This window comes from Trichoderma asperellum, chromosome 2, assembly GCF_020647865.1.
Source record: "Trichoderma asperellum chromosome 2, complete sequence".
Taxonomy (NCBI): Eukaryota; Fungi; Ascomycota; class Sordariomycetes; order Hypocreales; family Hypocreaceae; genus Trichoderma; species Trichoderma asperellum.
In genome coordinates this window covers 5937432-5950428 of record NC_089416.1, presented here as the reverse complement: position 1 = coordinate 5950428, position 12997 = coordinate 5937432, and the positions used below count along the sequence as shown (strand labels likewise).

At 48.9% G+C, this 12997-nt stretch overlaps 6 protein-coding genes across 7 annotated transcripts; 4 read left to right on the top strand and 2 right to left on the bottom strand.

Annotated features, from left to right (window-relative positions):
• The first annotated feature begins 514 nt into the window (after positions 1 to 514).
• TrAFT101_004269 (uncharacterized protein) lies at positions 515 to 3017 on the top strand. 2 transcript variants are annotated; one of them, XM_066127111.1, is made up of 5 exons: positions 515 to 951; positions 1113 to 1370; positions 1431 to 1471; positions 1539 to 2538; positions 2619 to 3017. In XM_066127111.1, the coding sequence occupies exons 2-5, from the start codon at positions 1355 to 1357 to the stop codon at positions 2837 to 2839; spliced, it is 1278 nt and encodes a 425-aa protein (XP_065983220.1). In that variant the 5' UTR covers positions 515 to 951; positions 1113 to 1354; the 3' UTR covers positions 2840 to 3017. The 2 variants fall into 2 exon arrangements, with proteins under 2 accessions (XP_065983220.1, XP_024765942.1); XM_024910459.2 differs by having other exon boundaries at positions 515 to 1370.
• On the bottom strand, positions 2878 to 4272 carry TrAFT101_004268 (uncharacterized protein). Its single transcript, XM_024898770.2, has one exon. The coding sequence runs from the start codon at positions 3932 to 3934 to the stop codon at positions 3113 to 3115; it is 822 nt and encodes a 273-aa protein (XP_024765943.1). The 5' UTR covers positions 3935 to 4272; the 3' UTR covers positions 2878 to 3112.
• Positions 4273 to 4551: 279 nt separating this feature from the next.
• Positions 4552 to 5174, top strand: TrAFT101_004267 (uncharacterized protein). Its single transcript, XM_024910862.2, has one exon. It carries the CDS (start codon positions 4761 to 4763, stop codon positions 5079 to 5081), a length of 321 nt encoding a protein of 106 aa, XP_024765944.2. The 5' UTR covers positions 4552 to 4760; the 3' UTR covers positions 5082 to 5174.
• A 758-nt stretch (positions 5175 to 5932) lies between these two features.
• TrAFT101_004266 (uncharacterized protein) lies at positions 5933 to 6415 on the bottom strand (the record flags this gene model as incomplete). The annotated part of the gene is made up of 2 exons (XM_024909233.1): positions 5933 to 6053; positions 6108 to 6415. 2 exons carry the CDS (start codon positions 6413 to 6415, stop codon positions 5933 to 5935), a joined length of 429 nt encoding a protein of 142 aa, XP_024765945.1.
• Positions 6416 to 6728: 313 nt separating this feature from the next.
• On the top strand, positions 6729 to 9217 carry TrAFT101_004265 (uncharacterized protein). The gene has a single exon (XM_024907236.2). It carries the CDS (start codon positions 6818 to 6820, stop codon positions 8906 to 8908), a length of 2091 nt encoding a protein of 696 aa, XP_024765946.1. The 5' UTR covers positions 6729 to 6817; the 3' UTR covers positions 8909 to 9217.
• A 2993-nt stretch (positions 9218 to 12210) lies between these two features.
• Positions 12211 to 12882, top strand: TrAFT101_004264 (uncharacterized protein; the record flags this gene model as incomplete). The annotated part of the gene is made up of 3 exons (XM_024902983.2): positions 12211 to 12234; positions 12305 to 12322; positions 12397 to 12882. The coding sequence occupies 3 exons, from the start codon at positions 12211 to 12213 to the stop codon at positions 12880 to 12882; spliced, it is 528 nt and encodes a 175-aa protein (XP_024765948.1).
• Between the last annotated feature and the right edge of the window lie 115 nt (positions 12883 to 12997).

The following is a 12997-nucleotide window of genomic DNA, read 5'->3' as shown; positions in this document are numbered from 1 at the left end:
TCATGTGATACATGCAATGTGCTCGATCTTAGTCAGCAATGCTTGAATACACGTATTGCGGTGGAGAGCCACAGAGCATGGACTAATATTGAGCCTACAACGACTTATTTTTCTATTAGTGCTGTATTTCATAGAACTGATTTTTTGGGCTAGCTGTAATGCCAAAAGCAATTTCTGCGGTATCTGCTGCTTATGCCACGAGAGGAAGAAAACAGACACGCTTCCTGCGATGCATAGTCTCACATTTTTGGCCTATCAGTTTTCAGCTGCGTGGTAATCTGCTACTGTAGAGCCCGGCCCTTCTCCCGCTGGAGCATAAACTTTTTATAAAACCCGCGCTTCGTCTTCGTGCATGCAAAATGAATCGTGACAACGTGTGAATTTGGTGCTCCATATGATGGCTTGTGAGACTTGCTTGGCTAGGCTGATAATATCAATGCAGCCCTTTGAGCCCTTGGCAGTCTGCAGTTTTCACATGCTTTTCTCTCTTTTTTTTCTCCCACGGCACTGCAATCTGCTGCTAAAATTAAGGCAAAAGGCCAGTTCAAGCTCCTGCGCCCCACCCAGTTCGGAGCCAGCTCTCCATGCCCGCTATTTTCCGCCTATGCCACCACTGGTCATTTTTGGCGATGGAGCGATCAAGGCACAGATTGCAGAGACAGGTACCTCGCTATATGGCATGGCACTTGGCAATACGAATCTCACTCTGATTCCCCCCCATGTGGCTTTTGGCACAGGGTGAATTTTCTTTGGGCCTGACTGCATCTCTCTCGTCACCCTTGCATTAGATAGGGATCCTGACTCTGTCACGTCTTAATTTCGGTCGACGCCGATAACGTTGGATATCCTCCGAGGCTTATGAGGCAATTTGCGGGCCGCTGCTAAAATACAAGTACGAGTACGGGAGCGAATTAGTGACTAGAATTAAGGCGAGTCGAAGGCAAACTCAATGTTAGTCTAAGCCCCTCCATCCCGGTTGGAGCTCGATCGGTAGCTCATCTCTTCCACGCCGTTCCCCAATCCATCTCTTTCACCATATCTCGATTTACACCTGCAAATCCTCTGTGCAGTACAGAGTGTGCGACAGAGACTGAGGATGGCGTCTCCTACAGAATCCGCAACTACGACGAGCGTCGAGGCCTCCACTAGCTCTGTCTCTCGCCGCATTGCCTCCACAGACGATAAAGCAGATCTAACCTCAGTGGAGCCTCCCAATGGAACTACCAAGGAGCGGCTGTCCAAGACGCTGCCAAAGAAATATCGCCATGTCGCGGCGGTTCATTCTCAGACGAGGCCGTCGTGCTTGAGCCACGACTCTACTGCGGCGCCCAGCTTTCTTGGATTTCGCAATCTCATGGTCATTGTGTTGGGTATAGCTCTCTTTTCAATGGACAATTTTCTATGAGAGCCTCTCACTAACACATCATTAGTTGTTGGCAATCTCAGATTAATGATTGAAAACATTCAAAAGGTGCGTTGGATTACCTCGAAATTGATGCTATGAGGTGACGCAACATTGACGTCTGGCTTTGGTGTAGTACGGCGTCTTGATCTGCATAAGATGCCACGACTATAGGCGGCAGGATCTACTGCTTGGTCTTCTACTCTACTTTCTCATTCCTTGCCATCTCTTTGCAGCATACGTCATTGAGCTTGTTGCAGCCAAGCAGGCCGAGGGATCAAGAAAACGAATGAAAGAGAACAGCTCTGGTCCGTCAGAAGCAGAGCGAAAGAAGTTTCACTCCATTTGGGTTCTCGCGGCTCTGGCCCATGGCATCAACATCACGCTTGCTCTCGCCATCACCACCGTCGTGGTCTACTTTTATGTCTATCATCCATTGATTGGCACGCTGACAGAGATGCACGCCATTGTTGTGTGGCTCAAGACGGCTTCATACGCATTTACTAACCGAGATCTTCGCCATGCCTATTTGCATCCGGTAGAGGGAGAAGAAGTGCCTGACTTATACAAGGCATGCCCGTACCCGCAAAATGTGACAATGAAGAATTTGGTTTACTTCTGGTGGGCTCCGACTCTGGTATACCAGCCCGTTTATCCGCGCACCGACAAGATTCGATGGGTCTTTGTGGCGAAGCGACTCGGAGAGATCTTCTGCCTCGGCGTGTTCATTTGGGTTGCCAGCGCTCAATATGCAACCCCCGTTTTGCGCAACTCTTTGGACAAAATTGCATCTCTCGATTTATTCTCCATCTTGGAACGACTAATGAAGCTCTCTACAATCTCTCTAGTAATTTGGCTAGCAGGATTCTTTGCTCTTTTCCAGTCTTTCTTAAATGCCCTTGCAGAGATTACGCGATTTGGCGATAGATCATTTTACGACGATTGGTGGAATAGTGAAAGCTTAGGTGCTTACTGGAGGACATGGAATAAGCCTGTCTACACGTATTTCAAGCGTCATGTCTATATGCCCATGATTGGACGAGGTTGGAGCCCAGCCGCTGCCAGCTTTGCTGTTTTCTTTGTTTCCGCCGTGCTTCACGAGATTGCTGTTGGTGTTCCAACTCATAATATTATTGGTATGTCCCGATCCTCCGAAAGACTCAAGCAGCCTGAATATATCAATCCAAAACTGACAATGACTATTTTCCCGCGCCAGGTGTCGCTTTCTTTGGCATGTTCCTTCAACTTCCTCTTATTGCCATCACCACCCCTCTCGAGAAGATGAAACTCGGCCACGGTGGCCGCATTCTGGGAAACGTCATCTTCTGGGTCTCATTCACAATCTTCGGACAGCCATTTGCCGCTTTAATGTATTTTTACGCCTGGCAGGCCAAGTATGGCAGTGTGAGCAAGATACCTCAGCCGATACTTCACTAATATGCGATTTTTGCAAATATATGCATAGCTGTCTGATTCATTCTACATAGACGATGTGTACGGAAGTTTAATGAGAGAGGCCTTTTGAAAACAAGAGGTTTTACTAGATATGACGATTATACGTCTTTGGGTGAATATTATAAGGATTACATACATAATGATGATCGCTAATTTTGCCACCCTGTAAATGCTTACTATGCCAATGAGTATCAGTAAATGGAATACCTATGTTGTTCAGCTGTCCACAACCTAGCCAATCTTCAGTTTGTAACCCTACGCTATAAATGGAATTAGTGTGCCGACTCTCTTCCTATAAGCCACATAGTCATCGCCAAAGAACTGCACCAACTTCTCTTCCTCCATCTCGATCCTGCCCTTAAAGAACATGTATAGCACAGCCGCATAGGCCACAAAGCAGATTGCATTACCCAGCACAAGTTGCGTTCCTAACCCCCAGTAAAAAAAGCCAAAATAGCCCGGATGTCGCAGCCATCCATAGATTCCAGTCGTCACGAGGAGATGCGTTTGGGCCTTCTTTGTTTGGACATAATGGTTGAAGCTAGCTCCCGCGTGTAACATTGCTATGGAGCGAATAGCCTGGCCGACAGCGACTAGAAAAAGGCCAATGAAGAGAAGCAGGTGGCCGGAATTGAAAGGTGCCCAGTGGCGGTTGGGGAAAAAGACGGTCACGACGAGGCATTCTATGAAGGCGGCGGAGTGGGCTATCGCGTAAGACGGCCAGTTTGCCGTGAGGAGGAAGCTATCGATAGTGGCCACCGCGGTGTTCTTCTCGGCCGTGGTCCAGAACTCCAGGAAATGGAAAGTAGATAGAGACAAGAGAAAGAAGGGGATGCGCCAGATGGGGCTCTCGGTGAAGATCAAGATGGATACTGTGCCGATGATGCTTGCTGAGAAGACTATGCCCAGGCAGAACGCGCGCATAGCGATCCCAGAGAGCGACTTGGGCTGTCCAGGATAGAACGGTTTAAGAGGATTCTCGGGTTCGCGCAACAGTGGAGAGTTGCGGGCAGGATCTGACAGGTAAGGGGGAAGGCCATCGTGATGGTCAGGCTGATGGTTGAATGAGTTTGCCATGATGGATGAGAGTGTGTAAAAATGAGTACTATTCGAGGTAGGAGTTGATGTGACCGAGCAGCCAGTAGATATGTGCCTATATCATGACCTCCTTCGTGATGCTGACTTTCTGCCTCGATGCTTGATAATGGCAAATATCGGGCTGTGGTGTTTTGTGTTCAAAAAGCTACACGTGGGGACGCGCAAACGGACTTATGAGGCGCAGCTCGGGTAGGAAAGGGGCAAGGCTTTTCTGCCCAGTTATATAAAACGAGAGTAAACACGATACAGTAAAAGAGAGAGAGAAAGGTCGTGCCTATAAAGTTTGCTGCCTTTTGCAGATTGTCCTCTGGTGAACAATGCAAAGTACTGGCGATGGCTCCGCAAGTTGTGGCCGTAGAAACTCTTTGCAGTGGAGTGTCGGGGATTTGGCTGGAGTTGGTGGCTTAGGGGCGGAGCTTTGGGGCTAACTAGCGGCCAGAGCAGACCTGCCTAGGCACTCTAAGATGCAGCACAATACGACAGACAATGACATCCAATGTTCAAGACTTGAGACGCGCTTTGACGGTTTAAAATGTTCTTCATTTTTATTCCAACATGGAGCTGCTTGCCCCCGCACAATCTCCTTTGCTTAGCTTAACCACAGCTCCTTTGGCCAGCAACCTACCCCACTAAATTTTCCTTCGTCGTTTGCTCGACCGATCTATATTGACTCTCATCCGCTTAGACTAATCATAGGAGAAGGACAAGCCTCGAGATGCCAGATGGGGCATTCACTTTCCAGAATCGCAGCTCAATGCGAAACGCTTTATGGTCTGCCATAGCCACGGCTTGATCTCATTGCATCATGGACCCCGCAATTGTCGACCCTATCATTGTAGTTGATATCATTCCTGGAGAGACCCCGGAGATTGTCTGGAGAGCTTACCAAGAATCACTCTTTGATCAATATCTCACGCTCCTCCATGATATCCAGCCAAACGACTTGGTTGCCCAGGGCCATTCTTCTCGTATTATTGACATCTCCGAGATTGACCTACTCGAGGTATTGGGCGGCAGAGGCTACTCCAAACGGCTGCAGTTTCAAGATGCAGGGAAACTATCAACGCTTGTCTTCAAAGGATTTGATAAGTCGATCCAAGCGATCGTCCATCGTTGGGGAACTTAACAGAGTTCTGGAAACGCGAAGCATATTTCTTCAGATAGCGGTCCACATATCTCTTTCTCTGCTTTATACAGTCTCCCAGGTATAGTTAAGGCGATAGAAAATAATGCATAGCACTTAGTTATACCATTTTCATTGACACTAATTGGGCTTTTTGGTTACTACTATCCTGATACCTGGCACGGGACTTTTGTGGTATATGTCTATGTATGTGCCCAGCTACATGCGGGTCTAAAATTGGCTGTCCACTATTGTCTTACTTGACAAAAGAGAACACCCATTTTGCCTTTGACAGTATCTTGGAGTCTTCCAAGCAATGGATTTCATAACCCCGTTCACCGAGGTACATTCATTGCCTCGTTTCGTGATGTCTCTTGGCGAAGTTTCTCCGTCATCTTCTTGGGGCCACATGGCCAAGGCTTTCGGTATCCGATATGTACAATTGCAAACACAACTTGAACAAACCATCTGCTTCTCATGGAGCTGGTTATGCCAGTGGCGCTCAATCTCAGCTGTGATGTGTGCTGACCCATACCCACTATTCGAAAGAGAAATCATCGTCAGCACAACTGGTCTGGCAGTGGCAATGTGTGTGTATAGTATCTTACCTCTGACGTAATTCTACATTTCTTGGTATACACGCACATTTCGAGGCTAACTTGCTGGACCTTAGCTGTGGTAGCAGTAATCACTAGCAATAATCAAGGGTCGCGGTGTTTAGCTGCATAGTTGCCATATGTATCCAAAGCTGCGTGTTGAATATGGTGTAGATTCTCGGCGTATGTTTCAAGGCATACGATTTCATCCGAGTCTCTTTGATCAATTGTTTTTCTGTAAATTTTCGAACTGCCGCATCATAGTCCTCCTTGTATCGAAAAGGAAGAGATAACCAACGTAAGAACATTGATAAATCCCCATGTGCAGGGAATCCAAGTGTTCATTTCATAGTATCCCGCCTGGTATACGGCCCCAAGCCTGCTCCAACAGTCAGCACACATCTCCGCCTTTTATATTCCATTCATAACTGACATGACTCCGACAATAGTCCCAGAGAGCAAAGCCTCAAGCCCGGCGACTCCCAGGTAGATAATCGGCGTCAACCAAAGATACTTCCACGACGACTTCTTCCACCCGTGCGTGAACAAGGCGATGAATACGGCGCCGAGGTGGAACAGCGCAAACGTGATGAGAGTCCATATTACTGTGAAGCGCCACACATCACTGATGTAGTAGAGCGTAAATCTTTTGTCGGGCGTGGAATCGAAGAGGGTGTTGACGTTGAGGGACGGGAAATGAGGAGTGGTGTAGTTTCTCGGAGGGATCAGGCGTCGAGCCATCTGCGCGGTCGCGTTGGTTTACTGCTCACTGTAGTTGTTGTTAGTCGAGATCTGGGTTGGCGCTTGGCAGAAGTGCGTCTTTACCTCTTGAGACCTCCCTTTTCTCCCGCATTGGGAGAGTTGCCAGTGATGGTATTCCTCGTTTGAGACAAAGGCGAGAGGCTCTCCTTGCTAGGTAGCTGCAAGTCGCTAAGAGACGGCAATTTTAGTGGAGCTCAGCACGGCATCGGTGACGTCCCTGAGAGGTACCAGAACCTCGGCAACGGCCTGCGCTCAGTCATCAGCCGCCTAATAATATGCCATCGCGTCGACAGCCGGCCAGCCTCGCCTTCAACCAACAGCCCTGACGCCAGTTCGAACAGCGCATTAGCATTGTAGCCACGGCGCAGCAAATGCAGCATCATGCCTGCTGACCAGCTCCTCAATACGGTCCTGCACCATTTCCAGGACCTCCACGATGCGAAAAAGACGGAGCAGATCATCGGCACGACCGCTCACCTTCTCTCACAGCTCTCCAACCCTCTTAACCTCGGCGTTCTCACGTCGCAGCTATTGACGGCTCCCGCTATATGGGAGAGACATGATGGGTTACGTACGGCAGTCCGCATCATCAGCATCTACAACACCGCAGCGATCCGCGTGCACGACCTCGAGATAGAGAATGAAAAGAAAACTCTCGACGGCCAACCTCTTGAAGGGGGCGCTTTGGGGTGTGACGAGTGGACACGAGCAGTGGTCAAGGGCGCGGATGAATATTCAAAGAGATGGCAACATTTGCTGGTTATGACGGGCGTCCTTATGGGCATGGAAGGCAACGACAGGCATGCGTTATCCAGCAGCCTCAGAGGGACGCTGGAACAGGCGATTGTGACGGCTGCCAATATGGCTCTGGATACCCATCGACAGGATGGACCGCTTGCTGGCTCATCCATTGCACTAGCTCTAAACTTCTCATTTCCCTTGCTCTCAGAATTCCACAAGTCGCAGATCAACTGCAACGAGTTATTACCAGTTACTGTGTGGGCCATGACGGGCCCGGAAGGCTTTTGCGAGGGCCAGTTCCTTCAGGTAATTGGAGATAGCATTACCGAGGCCCCCGGCCAAACGCTCTCCTGGACTTCACAAACGCCCTCGTTCGGCCTGTTACAGGCAATGGATCAGCGGCCCCTAATGGGAAACATAGGCCCCCTCTCAAAACTTGCCGCCTACGCAGCACTGCATGCCACAGATACCGTCGCTGTTTTGGCGGCACAGGATGCGCTGCTATTATTCTCACGCCAGGTTGTGGATGCCTGGAAGCTGAATAGATTCAATGACGTCGATCCAGCATTCGAAGCCAACAAGCTGAGCCTTGAGACGTACCAGAAGACGTGGCCGGTGCTGTGGCAAGTCCTGCGCAAGTTGCTGTTTGGCGCCGTGGCTGTCCTCCAGGCCATTGTTTCTCGCAGTCTGCTGGATCATCGCATGCTAAACGTCGTGACGGCCTCGGAAGTTGCCACCAAATCATTGCATATCCTTCGAAACTTTTATTTTATTTCCAGCCGGAACAACAACAGTGCTTTCCAGGTGTACAACTTCACCTACCTAACATCTATCGATACCCTTTCTCGAAATCCGCCTGCGTGTGAGATGTTGCTCAAAGAGATACGACCCACTGAGAATTCGACGGTCCCGGTTACGTGTCTCTCGAGGACTCTGGATCTGTTTTACTTGAATCTTGCTGAGCACTTGCCTTTGGTGCTGTCCACGGACGCCTGCGAAGCTTTAATAATCAAGCCCGCAACTTCATATCTCTCCCATGAGGGCCCCATGACTCCCTCGATAGTCGAACTCTTTGAGTCTTCTCACAGCGCCATTCTTTCTGTCCTCTCCTGCCCACAACACGGCCCGCTCACCATCAGCATCACCCCCTTCTACATTGTCAAGCTCTTTGAATCATTTCCCTCACAAATATCGCCCAGGCAGTTCCGAGTTGCCTATAAGACCGTCATGCAGACCGTCTCTCCGCCTTTTCCAATCGCCGCTGTGGAACCTCATCTCTCAGAAACTCTCCTTGAAATGCTTCGCGCATCCATTCCTACGGCGGGCACAGCACTTCTGCTCCAAACTCCAGATGCCGTCTCATTGGATGCTACATCGCCAGAAGATTTGGCTCAGCAGCCTCCAGAACCTTGCTCCGAGCAGAGCACGCTGACCATGGCTCTGATTGATACTCTGCCATTCTTGCCCTTGCCTTTAGTGGAAGAATGGCTTACCATTACGGCACAAACATTGAATACGATTGAAGATCCCAAGCTGAGGGCACCGGTAAAGAAGCGATTCTGGGATATTCTCATCAATGGCGAAATGGATGTAGAAAGAGCAGCCATCGGAGTCGCCTGGTGGGGGAATCAAGGTGGAAGAGAGCTGTTTCTCTCTAGGCCTACACCGCCCGAGGCGGCGATGATGAGCGGCGCAATTGTGTCTGATGATCAAATTAGCAGCAAGCTGTAAGGGATCACTGACGTGTAACGGTACGATGGAAACACAGGCAATGGGTTTCATTATCACAATTTAGAGTTGTTAAACTTGATCACTGATATTTGAACTTGTGGGTGAAAATGTGATTGAGAACAAACAGTCTTGAACTTTTGCTATGTGGGCACATTTGTTTAGCGATGATATACTGCAATGGGGAAATCATTTAATGTCAGGAGGATCGCAGGCGGCTGGCATGGATTTGATCGAAGGCCTTTAGAAGTCTTTTTAGAGTTAATATACTTGGATATTAACCAAGTAAAATATAATAACATGTTCTTCAACAATGCGTGTCTCGCTCTGGGAGGCTTATACCTCTCAATATCCTTACAATACATAGCTGCTGCGCCTCCGCGAAGCAGCTGGGGTACTATGATGAACCCCTTCGTCGCTGTTTCTGTCTCTGCCGGCATGGCTATTGAAGAAGCTTCATCGCCGACTATCACCGCCTGGGATACCTCACCAGAACAGTCAGAGCTACCAAAGCTTACACAGAGCACCAAAACATCTCACAGCTGTAATAATATCTTTTGTTTTCCGATATCACCCTGGCCAGAATCGGAAGCTCAGCCAATATCAACATCAACACCAATCTCAGCTGTAAGTGCGAGTGCCTGTTTACAGAGTCGCCCTTCAGGCCAGACTGGATCCGCCATGAAGTTCAATTTCACAGACACATGCGATGGTGCCTCGGATATGGCGGAGGATTGCCGAGTAACGCTGGACTGCGACGCGTCGCAAGGTCTATATCCGACATGCGAGCGCGGGGAGTGCAAATGCTTGGCCATGGCATGTTTTCGAAGGTCAACGTGCTTGGCCTATCGCCAGTGCCGCGAATTCGACGACCACGCCTGTATAAAGGAGAGACATCATAATAGCACCGATGGCTTGGGCACCTGTGGGTGCCAGCCCCGGGTCGCGGATTGTCTCTTCCAAGAGAGTCCTCACCATTACTGCGCGATGCAGTCGAACTGCACGGAAAAGCATTTTTCACTGTATCCTGAGTTTCCGTACTGCAGCACGGGGGCTTCGCAATATCCTCGGGGAAGATGCGAATGCCGTTATTTCGATTGCTCCCGGACGGGAGATGAGAGGGATTACGAGGTATGCAAAGACTTGGTTGACTGCGGCTCAAGTCCATTAGGATCGAGGCCGTATTGTAGTCTCAAATACGGGGATGATGGCAGAGGCGCGGAAGATGGATATTGCACCTGCGGATCGTGAATTATTTGATTCAAAGAAACACCTGTTTGGGAACATCTTGGAATCGCTGTGTTGTTACGAAATTGCCGCTCCCCCCCAATTGTAGACTTTCATAGTTCAGGCAGATATTAACACCCGTCATTTATTCATTACAGTTTTACAATTCTTGAAACTAGGTACTAGGTAGTTAATCCTTTGAAACGCATTCTTCTCATTTCACGAGACTTAATAAACTGCAGGTATCTCTTCCCATTTGTTGGTATCCCGACGTGCGCCTTCCTCGAACGAACCCGTCTAAGCACTAAGTACCGGCAGGGACGTAATGAGGAAAGCACGTTCGTCAAAACTTCCCTCGACCTCTGTCTTTTCAATGTTCTTTTAAATTCAATTCAATTGATTTATATGTGGACAATCTCCTACCATACTCTAAGCCTATTTGTTCTTTCTTGAGCAACGTCTTTTGATGCACTCGCATTTTGCTTCATTGAGCTGGGCACCATCAAGACGTTCCCTTTATTTTTCAGCAAAGTACTTCAACTCCTGGCAATTCTATACATAGCCCGAGCAATATCAATCACTCAGTACGATTACGGCGACATGGGCAATCACAACCTGCAGTCGGCTGCAATTCTCAAACAACCAGACGACTACCAACACAGAATAGAAGCACGGGGAAAGGTGGTGATGCAATGCAGCATCCTTTCGCTTCCAAATCAAGCCGACGGGTGCCTACTCTGGGACAGGAGCCTCAAGAAAGGATGGTTGCCGTCTTGGTTAGAAAGCGCCGGCTCTTTCAATGATGCCATGGCACGTCATATCTTACTGAGCTCCTACGGAAAGCGAAGTAAACCCCTCCCTTTTACTATCAACACCCACCTCCTTCGCCTCATCGTGGTGCGGTATATGGGCGTCAAGACTGGCGAGGAACCGGATAGCAATTGGACGGATGCAGCCAACAGACATCACTTAGACTGCAAGCCCCTCATTGCGTGCGAATTGGCATTCCAATCCAGTTATTTCCATGTACTCATGGCAGCCACTACTTAATGAACGTGGTGCGCAACGACTCACAACTCACCAGCCAATTCTGGAGCCATTGCATGCGGCCACTCCTGGTAAAAAGCCTGGCATCATATCTATGCAGCTAGGTATGGAGATGGCTCATCCGTCATAGCCAACTAGCGTCTCCAGATCTGCGACTAGCCCGGCTTGCGAGATGCGCTCATCAAAAGATCACTTTCGACGTGTATTCAAATGAGGCGCTGGATTGGAGCTGGTTAATCCATTTATTACCCCGCCGCTAACTCTTGCGAAGCTTTTGTCTCAGATGACGACGGCGTCTTCCAATCGCCATGATCAGGAACTAAGAGCGCCACACGTTTATCGCCATCCAAAGCTTGCTGGATGTCGGCGGACATGACGGGAGCAGGATGGAGGGGAAGCTTAAGCTGCTACAGTTGGTCAGGTTGTTACGAGGTCTATCTCACGAAAGAAAAGCTGATTGGGTCCAGAAGAAACGGGAAATCAGCAAAAATGATATCGTTTGTGTACGAAACAAACCTTTTCTATATTTGGAGCGTCAACGTGCGTCGAAAATCGAAGCTTTATTAATTGAAGCTCCCGCAACAAGACAAGGGGAGGCCTCTAGTATGGGGCTGCCGGGCGTGGCCCGGGGGCGGGGCGCTTGGAGAAAATTGGAGATAATCATGACGAATTCAGCCATGACCAAGCTGCCTTGATTTTATGTACCTTGCAGCGTTACTGCCATGTACTTTTCCCTTCATGGAGTCGTGGTTACTGATCGGATTCTCAGTGGGACCTTCTCCGTATACCCGGTGGCGTGCGCCATGGCAGCTTTCCCAGACATTCTGAGCATCCGAATGGTTGTGAGTATGAAGAGACGAATTCCTTGGTCAGTTACCCAGTTGCAGCGCCCCCCCATCTCTTTGTATATAAAGGACTGTGAGTCGTCTCGATTTCAGCCTACCGATTTTTTAGAACTAAAATCTATAATCTCACCATTACAACTACTATCAAATATTTTAATCTCTTTCTAATAAAACTACCTTTTCAAAATGTCTTGGCGTGGCGACGACAACGTGAGTTTACCACCTTCATACTTCTTCCTCGTCAGTGGGACAAGGACTAATTCACATTCCTGGTTTATAGCAGCAGCAGCAATACGGCGTAAGTTGAATATGTTAAGAATCAACGATTCTCAACAACACCTACGCTATAGTACATTCACTAACAATCAGTAGTCTGGCCGTGACAACACTGACAACTTTGGCTCCACAGGAGACCAATTCGGATCCGGAGGAGACACTTACGGCTCGGGCAATCGCCGTAACGATGATACTTCATTCGGTTCTAGTGGCCAAGGTCAATCCTTCGGCTCGGGCAACGACACCTACGGCTCCAGTGGCAACTACGGCTCCGGCAATGACACGTATGGATCTGGAAACACCGGATTAAGCAGTGACACATATGGCTCCGGAAATCGTCGTAATGATGATTCTACTTTCGGCTCCAGTGGCCGCCAAGATGACTCGTATGGCTCATCGAACACCTATGGCCAAGGCGGCGACTCGTATGGTTCCTCTGGAAACCAACAATCCTCGGGCTTCGGCTCCTCTGACACCTCTGGAAACACGCGTCAAGGCGGCGGCGGCCAAGGTCTGTTTGAGAAGGTGAAGGATAAGATGCACATGGGAAGCGGCCGGAACCAAGGCGGCGATAACTACTAGGCAGTAGAGATTGCATGTAATGGATTAAGTCAAATGATGTTGATGTAATAGTTTTGATTTGATAATCACACATCAGAATGAATGTGAAACGCAGGACATTGGATATTTGTGCTCT